The sequence below is a fragment of the Poecilia latipinna genome, unplaced genomic scaffold (genome assembly GCF_001443285.1).
Source record: "Poecilia latipinna isolate Pla-1442-1.1 unplaced genomic scaffold, P_latipinna-1.0 Scaffold413, whole genome shotgun sequence".
NCBI classification, from domain to species: Eukaryota; Metazoa; Chordata; class Actinopteri; order Cyprinodontiformes; family Poeciliidae; genus Poecilia; species Poecilia latipinna.
Window position 1 is genome coordinate 116,898 of NW_015113029.1, and position 12,286 is coordinate 129,183.

General features: G+C 37.7%; 1 protein-coding gene across 1 annotated transcript; it reads right to left on the reverse strand.

Moving 5' to 3' along the window:
• Positions 1 to 3,167: 3,167 nt before the first annotated feature.
• On the reverse strand, positions 3,168 to 10,566 carry hrh2b (histamine receptor H2b). The gene is made up of 3 exons (XM_015037636.1): positions 10,524 to 10,566; positions 4,684 to 5,507; positions 3,168 to 4,118 (listed from the first exon to the last, which is right to left on the reverse strand). The coding sequence occupies exons 2-3, from the start codon at positions 5,308 to 5,310 to the stop codon at positions 3,648 to 3,650; spliced, it is 1,098 nt and encodes a 365-aa protein (XP_014893122.1). The 5' UTR covers positions 5,311 to 5,507; positions 10,524 to 10,566; the 3' UTR covers positions 3,168 to 3,647.
• Between the last annotated feature and the right edge of the window lie 1,720 nt (positions 10,567 to 12,286).

The following is a 12,286-nucleotide window of genomic DNA, read 5'->3' on the forward strand; positions in this document are numbered from 1 at the left end:
AGACTGGAGTTAGCATTCCACGGATAAAGCTGCTTTTGTCTGGCCTGAGCTGTTGACCAATGACTCTACTCTTGCACTTAATGTTCTCCGAGGAGGTACAATAAATCCCTACTCATTAGATTCTTTCATCTCCAGTGGTAAGGAAATCTTAATATTTCACTTTAAGTAAAAATAGTTATATCGTGAGAGTTTTTGTTCCCATTAAAGGTCACGGGTTAACGTGCAGTGCTATACAAATGTATTTTCACCAAATTTGTCCACCTTTTCCTTTATGTCAGTTAAATGTGAAGGATCCTCAAAGGTTTTTATTTATTTATTTCCTTTATGGTAAAAATCACTTTGAGATCTACATTTCATATTCAAGAGGGACCTGGGAATTTAAACAACAACAAAAAAAGATAAACTTAAGGAAATGTAAAATGTTGTTTTTAAAACTGCCCTATTTGAAAAAATAATTAGCCCCTAAGTCTAATAGTTAGTTGCTCCCCAGTTGACTGTCACCACACATTTGAAATAAATGTTAAGATTTCTGGAGGAGTTTTTTATCCACTCTTCTGAATTGTTTTATTCGGCCACTGGAGAGCTTTTAGGATGGATAACCTTTTTAAGGTTAATGCTACAACATCTTAATTGGATAAATCCAGATTTTGACAAGACCACACCAAAATCTTTAATTTATTTTGTTCCGAGTCATTCAGTTGCTGCTATGCACCTTACCCATGTCTTGCTGCGTAGCTCAAGTGAACTTCAGCTTCCGTCCACAAACACATGGCCAGAAACTCAGATAAGGCATTTGTCCAGGTACTGCAGCAAAGACAAACATCCGTCATCTATCACCATGTTTGCCTGTTAATATGCTATTTTTCTGATATGCCCCGTCAGTGTTACACTGGATGTAATGGGATGCACATCTTCCAAAAAGTTCCACTTTTGTCTTGACAACCCACAGAACATTTCCCCCCAAATATTGTAATGTTTATACTCAAAGAACGGCTCAACACTTTGCATTTGTGGAGGATCACACAGGAATGTTCCCTTCAATAAATCAAACCAAAATCATTTATTCACTGCATTGAGTATTTACTCAGGTTATGTTTGTTTGAGATTAAAATTTGGCTAACGATCTTAAATGTTTGGAATTATGATATACTACAGCATATTGACGTTCCTACATGGAGGGTTCAGACAATTCAACAGAAACTGGACAGAAACTCCTGTTGAAGGCTGTTTTACAAGAAACATTAAATCAACCACCCCATTAGTTTGCTCTTTTGTATCATCAAACCCGATCGAACTACATCCTGTGTCTAGGACGCATCTCTGTGCCGCTCAATATTGCAATATCGCTAGTTCGTTTTATTATTTACATTTTTCCTTACAGAAAATCTGTAAAAACTTTTATTTTCATAATTAAAAAGAAAGATAAAAAAAAACTTTAAACAAGTCTCTTTCTGTGACTTGAAAGTTCATAGTCAAACACACCAACTTAATAACAATGCAATTATTGACACTGATAAAAATCCTGCTCTGTATGCAGCAGATGGGATTTTATTAATCTATGTGCCATTGAAATGTAGCACAGGAGAACACAAAGTGCAAGTAAACAAAGATAACCTCAATGAAAATGACTAAGGATTTTAAATGACAGATATGATCTTTGCATCAGATTTTGTATAAACAATGAGACAAGTACCATATTGGATTGACCCTATACTGATGGGGCAATATATTTTCATCAGGCATACAATGACGCACTTTGAATGGTGCAATAGTGGTATGATTTTCATCTTATTTGAGACAATGATATATTAAAAAAAAACATTTTAGTCCCATAAAAAACTGAAGCAGCAGAGAGACTAGAAGAAGGATTCTGACCTTAGCATAGGTAGCAATTTTTTCTTGGTTGATGTTCCTGTTCTTTGCTTTTAAAGGAGTTCAGTCTATGTTAAATACCACCTCACTTTTTGACTTTTATTATTCACAAAGGCATAAGGACTCTTACTGACAGTGACAAGTTATTAACAGGGTTTGCGGTAACACTTTATTTGAAGGGATGTGCATAAGACTGACATGACGCTGTCATAAACATGACATAACACCTGTTATGAACAGAACAAAGTCTTTATGGATGTTTATGACAGTTGGCATGAAGTGTCATTCAGTAAATAATGACACTTTTAATGCAAAGTTGCTCTAAAAGTTGCATTAAAAGTCAATTAAAAATGACAGCTTTGCATTAAATTATCATAATTTGCAAAATCATGCAAAGTTGGCACTTTTAATGGACTTTTAATGTAACTTTTAGAGCAACTTTGCATTGAAAGTGTCATTATTTACTGAATAACACTTCATGACACTGTCATAAACATTCATAAAGACTTCGTTATGTTCATGACAGGTGTTATGTCATGTTTATGACAGTGTCATGTCAGTCCTATGGACACCCCTTCAAATAAAGTGTTACCGGGTTTGCATTGTTTGATTTGATGTTATATATACAATTACACGTGATATTTCAGGTTGAAAGCCTAACCTGTATGTTGGGTCCAACCCTGTTGTGTTAACTCAACCCAAGGCTGACTCAGTCCATATTTAACTTTGCACCAGATAAGTTTGTTTACCTAAACTCAGTAACATTAGCCTTTTGGATGCTAAGCAGTTAGCACAAGTTAGCACAGTCTGTGAGTAGCATTCACTTCTACTAAAAGAGCTGCTTTAAACCCTAAGATAAACAGACCGAGAAGAAATATTTGTACATACTGCATATCCATACTACTTGCTACAACCATATTGCTTTAAGTTTGAAAGATTATGCACTGAAGTTTAACAACTATAATTTAGCATGATTATTGTTCTTCATATGCAATCTGAAGTCTATTATGTTTTTGTTTTTTTTGCTGTTTCTAACCTAATAATTTTGAATGTAGGACTAAACTAGGCATACAGTTCACTCATTTTAATATTTCTTGTCTTGTAATTCAAGATATTGATTATTTTTTTTAACCCACTCTTTTTCTTGGCATTAGACAATAATCCATAATCCAGTTTTGGGGTTGAAAACATAAACAAATTTGCCTGAGTCAAACCCACAACCCCAACCTTGTTTCAAACCAGGACCTGTTTAGCAAAACGACTCAAATCGGATTGTTTTTAATCCAGCAAATTTCTTTTTAGACAGCTGTGCTATGTACTTACATAAACAAGATTATGTGAACAACTCTCTTCATTCCACAGTAGCTACACGTGCTAAGATAGCGTTCCTTAAAGAGTGACTTTATTTATGGAAATTCTGTTAAAATGTCCAGGAAGTCCTTGAGGTCAATCTGCTCTGGTCAGGTGAAACATAAACCTGTTGCGCATATCAAATCAGGTTGTTGGTCACATATTCACCATGACTTGCAGGGGCGTAGGGAGAGAGAAAACAAACAGTTTGCATCCTTCAGACACCGGTGTTCCCATGCCTTTTGCTGGAACATATAATGGGATATATTACTTTATTAAACTCACCCAAACAGCTCTTCAAATACTTCAAAACTAAGCCGGGCACATATTGAAGCACAAAATGAATGGTCAGTTAAGCTGGTGCTGTGAACAGTTTAGTAAATTTGTACCCACAATGTTTACACAGTCTGTCATCCAAATAACTTTCACCATGAATCATCTGCACAATGCCTTTCTTCACAGGGTAGACTCTTCTCTCTTTCAACCATAACCGCGGCTGTGCTTTTCTTAGAGTTTTGAGAGACCCTGAATAGCTTGAAAAAGGTCAATCTTTTGTACAGAGTCACATGAGTAAGCTGCAGTGTCCTGCGTGATGACCCTCGACAGCGAAGCAGCTCCCCATAGGCTTGACGGAAATCCCTGTTGAATGCTGGATAGAGGATGGGATTAAGGGTGGAGTTCAAATATCCTAGCCAGAGGACTACTGAATGGAGGGTGTTGGGAGGATTTGTCTTTTCCTTTACACCCATGCAGGTGAAGTAGCTGAAGTAGGGAAACCAACAGATGATAAATGCACCGAGTACAGCAGCCAGGGTGACTGTAGCCTTGTGCTCACGGGCTACGGCAGCAGTCGCCGAGCGTGCAAATGACGGAGTGGTAGCACGGATACGCCTTACCTGAAAAGATTGGTGGTAGAGTAGGGATGGGGAGGCAGAGAAAACAAAATAAATGTTTTTTTCAGTAATCCAAGGAACTGATTTCAAAAATCTACATTCAAAATCACAAAATCTGACAAGTGACAATATGATGTGTTGCCACACGAAGTCAACAGCCCAGAACCTAAAGTACAAAAATCCCTCCACAAATATGTATCATTATTGCTAATAATTATTGCTCATGTTAATTACATGTCACATTCTGATTCCCCTGAGGTGTTCATATGGCACGAATCAATGGGCTGTTTCTCTAACCACTCCACACCACACTTTTAATATGATGCAAAGGACTAATCAGAACACAAATGCCTCTTTTCCCTGCACTGTTCAGTGTGGTTTGGTATAGTAGTGAGGTACAGGTTGGTTGTATGGACCGTTTAAACAATGGAAAAAAGACAAAATGATGCACCAAACCACTGACGTGTGCCAAATCACTCAGGGAATATGTGGTATTAGAACTATCTGTCTGGTTTCAAATGGTTTCTGTTTATGGACGATTTAAGATAAATCAGTAATTGACACTGACCTGTTCACGTGCCACTCTGAAAATGCAAAGATACATTCCGCACATGACCATCAGTGGTAAGTAAAAGGTTCCAAAGGCATAAATAAGAACGTAGTTGTTGTTCCACTCGAACTGGCAGTAGCGTCCTTTATCAGTGCCCTCATCCCCAAATTCCCAGTCCAGGTTTTGCACCCTGTAGTCTGCTGTATTCCAGCCCAGGTGGACGGGGAAAAAAGCCACGGCCAGCGACAGCAGCCAGATGAAGCTGATGGCAAGTAACACCCTTCGCGGGGTGACTCTCTGAGAGTGGCTGAGGGGAGACGAAATGGCCAGGTACCTGTTCACGCTGATTGCCAACAGGGTCAGGATGGAGCATGTGCACAGCATGACATCCATTGAGATGTAAATATTACACAGTGTTCCTCCGAAAGGCCATTTACTATCGCGGAGCTCCAGCGTGGCAGACAAGGGCAGCACCAACACGCCGAGCAGGAGATCCGCAACTGCCAGCGACACCACAAAGCAGTTCGCTGTTCGCCACAGACGTCGGCTGAGCCCCACCGCCAAGCACACCAGCACGTTCCCGCCGATGGTCAGAAGTATAACGGACATGAGGAACAGCCAACGGAGAACTGTGGCGACAGTCATTTCCACCGCTTCACTGTCACTTTAGCTAAATTAAAATGAATCATCCACTTGGCCAGTTCAGTTTTTCAGAATATGATTCTCCTCTTGGTGTATCTTTGAGGAACGGCTGTCGTCTTCAGAAGCATGTCACTGCATGGAGAGGCCTTTGTCGCCATGTCTTTTCAAACTCTGACAGTGTTGCTGAAGTAAACAGGCCCCTGGGAAAGACAGAACAAGAATGTATTACTTGTAGGTTAAACATTTCATGGATTCACATTCATTGAAAGCACAACCACCTTTTTTTTTTCCACTTAGGTCCTTTATGGACACGTTAGATTGATCAAATATGGTGTCCCAAATTTTTACCAATGTATAAATGTTTCTCTGACCCTGAAAAAATCTGAATGTCTGCTACTATATTTCATGAGATGTGTATTGGTAAATCTTTCTTAGGCTCCTGACCTACACTAATAAATGTTAATTTATTAAATTTCTTCTGTTTTGATGTAGCAGGAGTACCGATGGACCAGTGACAGGACCACTCAGATAAATGTTTTTTTTTTTTTTTTTTAATAAAATAATCACTTAAAACACATCAGTTGCTGTCAAGTAATCTCATTTTCACAAACTCTTTGAATCAGGTCAGTCACTTCAAAAGGGATCAATTCTTTTTATCTTTTGTCATATATTTTGAATTTATTGGTCTATTACAATTGGTCCTTCAGGTGACCTAATTGTGAGTTTCATTATTCACAGATTCTCTTACTTGTGACTTTTTCTGTTGGGTATAACTCCAAATTAATTGTGAAAAATTTGGCAATTTGCTAATTTCTTTCTTAGTAGAGCATATCTAAAATATTAGAAAGAAAGTGCAGCTTGAGAATCTGACTGAAACAGGCCCGTAGTGCTGCCATGCTATTGGCTGGTGTTTTCAAAGCAGCCAATCCAGGAGTACGTTTAATTTTCCTTGGTGCTGATTGGCTGTACCCGCAAAGATGGAAGACTTTAGATATTAGGTTCTGTGGTAGTACAAGGGTGGCTTCTACTGTGAATGCTAATGAATAGTAAGGTATGTTTGGTGTTTGAACTCTTAAAACAGAAATTTATGCAAGTTTTCTGAGGGGGTCTCATATATTTGCTGAGGTTAGAAATTCACTAACAGTTGCGGTCCTTAACACCCCCATGGATGCCGGGTTCCACCGTAGTTTGTAAAAATCTGTTTTTGCCTTTATCATTAGACTTCTCTTTCAATATCTTGTATCATTGAAAGAGTCAAATTATATTGACCATGGCTTCCTTTACAAAATCAAAAACTTATCATCAATTCAGGTTGAATAGTTTTATAGGCATGCAGTAAGTTCCTCTATCCTCCACAAAGTTCCAGGTTTCCAACAAGTTACTTCCTCAGCATGGTTACTGTGTTACTTTCTAACGATTTGTTTATCCCATAGGCTGTTTATTTTTCTCATATAGTTTGAAATATATAGTCCTGTCATCTGGCTGCAGAGTAAGCTAACTAATGATCATCTGCCATCATTAGCACATCTTGCAGATTCTCTTGCAGCACCACAAGCCACACCAGATTTTATTTTACTAGATAGAACAATTCATAAAGCAAATATGCATTCATGAATAGAAAAAGGGGGCGGATTTTAAAAGATCCCCAGCACAAACAATATAAATAGATAAAAAAAAAAAAACCTCAGATGCTGAGGTCAAAGAGTTGGTCTCTGGAGATTTATTGGAGAATGCGTAGGCAGAGCAGTAATTACTCACCAATAGCGAGGTCACACAGCAATCTTTTATAAACAATCATAAAACATTCAGTGTAGTGGTTGTATAAATGTAAACTCTTTTGAAATAACTTGACATAAGACGAACAATTTATTGTGTCACCTCACGTAGTTTGAAAATACACTATAGAGTCGTTTTATTTTCGTCTTTTTCCCATTTTTACATGGTAAAGTCATGTCCCATTAGTTAATGCACACTGCCTGAGTTTATAGATCTGTTGTTCATGTGCACCTTGTCTCAACGAACAAAACGTGCCGAATGCGCTCGCGATTGTTTTTGTATCTTCTGTCAAGGCCCCAGCTGCCCCAACTGGTGAGGCTAAGACAGCGTGCATAAATGAAATTTATGACACACACAAATTATTTGATAATCAAGAAGCTAAACTAATTTTACAGCAGCATCTAATTTAATCGGATGATGTCAGGCAGTGCTTTCTTTGGCATCACACACACACACACACACACACACACACACACACACACACACACACATGCAAGTCTTTAATCTCTGAGAGAAGAAACAGAAACAAAATACTTCATTCAATACTAACATTCATCAGCGGCTAAGTAGCAGAAAATAAGATTTAATGTTTCTGAAGCCATAATGATTCATAAAGGTGCCACTGATGATGAACTAACAAGTCAAATGTCCAGCCAGTGTAATTACGTTATGTCTATTATTTATATAATGCAATAAATTCAACTGCATCCTAAAGCATTTTAGACAACTGTTGACATTAATGTAGATTAATCGTCCTCTTTACCTTGCACAACACAAAATGGCGAATTTCATATCCCTTCAAAGTCTAAACTTGTAAAAATGACAAAAAAGACATGTGTACTAAGCATGGAAACTCTGTTTCTGTTGCTGGTCATGAGTCCAGGTAGAAACTTCCCACCAATTTGTAAAATTATAACACAGTGGCCCAAGCGATATTAAGTGTAATTCATAAAGCAGAGAGATAAGACGTTTGCACCTCTGGCTTTATGGTGCATGTTTATCTGGACAGTCTCATTCATGTGGTGTTTGTACAGGGACTTTTCAGTAGCTACCAAAGCTGAAAAAGGAAGCACCATTTTACCTGGACTTCACTTTGTTTTGCTTCATGGAAGTTCCTGTCAGTTTTCCTAGTAGAAGACTGATCAGGATTTTTTTTATTATTATTGCTAGGTTCGTAAATGAATGATACATGGATGATAGCATCTAAAATAAACAACAAAAGATATGGAAAATATACAAACATACTTTAAGTTAATTTGAACCACAGGTTTCGTTTTTTCTAAAATAACAGTTACTGATACCACCTTCATACTGTTGTCTTTGCTTTTCTATGATACGAAGACAAACTGTTTTAAGTATGAAAAATTCTTTCATCTTTACTATATGCATCTAATCATCTAATATTTTATGATCCTGGGTTAAGACGTCTTTTGGACATACAGAACATTCAGTGGCTTAAGCACTAAAAATTAGAGACACAATATACATATAACCATACCTGCAACAAAATATATATAAGAACTGTGAAAATGCCCCTGCAATTATGTAATAATACAAATTTTCTACTATCATGCCATGCTATGCAGACACTCAGTTTGCACCGAGGAAGATTACCTCACGTGACATGATGAGTGATTGACATGGAAGTAAACATGTGACAGTGTTGTGAGGGATTCTTCCTATAACACAAATTCACTGCACAGTTTTAACATTTGTGTTTTTAAAATATACAATCAAATGTTTATTTTCCTTACTTTTCACAATTATGCACAACTTTAAGTTGGTGCATCACACGTAGTTGCAAAGTGATAAAATAAAATAAAAAAGTTCAAAAGGAATTTATTAATTTGTATTTTATTCTAGTCCAAATATTAGCTTACGACTTTAAATGTGGATCATACAGTATTCCTCGCATCCAGTCTGAAGGAGCATTTACACCTCACAAAAATGCCGACAATTTAATCACGCACGAACACTTTTCCCATCGTTTCCATCGCAACCATGTTTGTTCTGAACTGACGACGTCTGACCCGAGCTGTGTAACCAGTCGGCTCCTTTCTGCGCTTTAAGAATCAGGGCGTTGCATGGTAAAACAGTGAGACGACTCTAAAAGCAAACTGTCAGAATTATTTCCAGAGCTAATGATAAAGTAAATCACTTTTGCTATCATTTCGCCACGTCCTGCTGGTGAGGTGCCAGAAGAGATTGGCAACGAAATGCGACGCGATCATATTGTGAATGACCTGAGCTCATTTAACAGGTCACTGCATAATTTAGTTTCCTATTTCTGGCAACGTCTGAGTAGGAGAAAGGAAAACATTAAGTGCTTATAGGTCTCTGGAACACTATCATGCCTGAAATGTGGAAGGCCGCATGTGAATGCACTTAACGCATAATCACACAGACCACATAGATGGCTGAGCCTCAGCCTGTGTTAACACTTTATGTATGACTTGCTGTATTGCACCTCTGAGGGCTAATACTGTCTCGTTATTTGGCTAATAGTGCACGATTACTTTACGGCTTGATATCATGTTCCAAATGAGCGGCACAGTCACATGCTGATCTGTGCAGCACACAAGAGCAAAGGCTCTTATTTCCTGTAATTAAATAACGCAATGTTTCAACAGCACAGCTGTACACAGGAGTTTGAAGACACACTGCGTAATGAAAAAGGGTATATGATTTGACAACAAGAGCGAGCTTCACATCATAAATCGCTAAATTAACATGTGAAGTGGGAAATCAGCAGCGGCACAGAGCCATAAAAGACACTAAAGGAAGTTATGCGGCTTTTATTGAGTTGATTTGATTTTTTTTCCCGTTATTTATTAATCCACGCTTCCATGTTCACTTTGTGAAATCGGCATAGTTTTTGTTTATTTAAAGTTAAATACGCCAGAAGAGTTTTTGTTTTATTTAAAGTAGCCTCACAATCACATCTGACATATGTTCAAGCTCCCTTTAGAAAACACCCAGAATACATGGAAGAAAGCAAACACAACATTTGAACTGTTAACTTAAAATAAAGTAGATAAGCAGGAGTTTATTGCTAAGAATGAGGCAAAAAAAAAAAAAAAAAAAAGCTTAAATGTACAAAGTGTTCCTTCGTGTCCCTTATGTGTTTGGTGGCAGCTGACCACTTTTCTTGTTGTCCTACCGTCACATTTTTATTTTTCTATGCTTTACGATCCCCTTAAGATGTACCTATATGCGGTCAATGTTTAACCACAAAAAGTGATATTTATGTATCACTAAGCAACTCTCACATCGGTTCAAACTACATATGGTCAGTCCATCTAAGAAATCATAACAGTTTTATTATCATTTTTGGAAGACACTAGAACTTCATAAGGGAAATTTTTAAACATGAGGGGGAAAAAATGTGTTAGTTTTAAATGTGTCATAAAGAAAAACCAATAAAAATCTTATTGACTTACCATATTCGCTGCTCTTTCTTCTCCTAGATCACGAATGTTCTCACGTTCCGCGATCCTGCATGAGCATATTTATTACCCACTCCCTCTCTTCCTCTGTCTCCACCCCCACTCATGTTTCCTCCCATTAACATGAAAGTGCCATGAACCAATACCCTTTGAACTCCTGCAGTTTAGCTTCTTTCAGTTACCATAATCATTCTGTAACATTAACTGCAGAAGTAAGTACATGATGCTCAACTCATGCACATGTTGAACCTATTTATTAGTATTTATCCCCTTACTTTCTTGTGATTTGCCACACTTAAATGTTTCGAGTTACTTTTTGATAAAACAGTAAAGGCAGTTTTTAAATTAGTATTTTATTGATTAGGAAAGAGAGAAGTTTCCAAATCTACCTTCCTCTACATGAAAAACTTAATGCGCTACTTGGCAAATTATGAATTATGCACGTGGACAAAATTGTTGCCACCCCTGTGTCGATTATCAAAAAATATATAATTAACACAAACTAGGCTACGTTGTCACACAATACAGAGATGGAGTAAAATAATTTGATGTAAATCAGAGAATTTTGAACCACAAATAAATATATCTGCAAATACCGAATCAGGAGTAGGCGGCGTTCAACCGTACACAAGAGAACGGCGCCGTTATTCGCCGGTGACATCTTATTTTCAGACGACAAATAATCAAAACTGAATACAAACAGAAGCTTGAAAAATATTAAAAAAAAAGATACAAGAGATGACTGAATTGTTACACAAGATGAAAGGTTGAAATTAGACAAATAAAACCACAGACAAATATTACTACTAAGAGATTTGTACTACCCTCCAAAATCACAAACAAAATGACAGAGCAAAGAAAAGACAAAAACACTAGTTTCCCTTCGGCTTGATTTGTGTCTCTGAAGTACGACAAATTGAAACAGATTTAACCGTAGCTCATCTTTCTTTACCCCCACGCCAGCCTTCCCCGCCCCTGAAACAACAAGTTAACAATTTAAGTCAGGCTGCAGAATCCTGCTTGTCTAAAGATTGAATAGTAACATGAATTATGAAGAATGGGTCACAATGCTTGACTGATGCAACACCATCTTCTCATTCTTCAAGGTCTGGCCTGCTGCTTGCTTATATGAGTGAGAAAGTTAAGGTGAGGAGCACATCAACTACCAAATGAATCAACATTTACTGAATTGAATTAGGAACGATGGAGAAGTTGGAAAGAGTAAGAGAGCGTCAGTGAGCTACTTAAACTCCTCAACCCATCAGTCGTTTTAGAGTTGGAAAAGAAAGCCTGGGTTTGTTGTAAATGAAAATGGCAGTGTGCCTTTCTTTTTTTTTTTTTTAATAAACCCTAATCAGGTCAAGCTGAGATGTAGACACTATCAAAGATATTCATGCAGATTCAGATTTAAAGTAATTGTACTACCATGTTTCCTCTGAAGACGCTTTGGAATGGCGCACCTAGTCCTGACTTGAAACCTCAAAAGGTTTGGAGCTCATTACGGGGCGATGCGGTGAGGACTACCTCAGCATGTCGCTTCTCTTTTGCGAGTCTTTTCTCCCATCTGCTGGACACTGGTGGGAACTCAGGTGAATATGAAAATACACAGGGAAAGCAGAACTGCCAACTGTACAGTCAACACGTGCCGTAGACTTGCTATGCTGTAACAAAAATAAGAGCGAATAATTATTCATTTTGTGCAACAACTAATATTTACTGTAGTCTGCATCAATGTGACATAAGAGTTTTCAGTCACT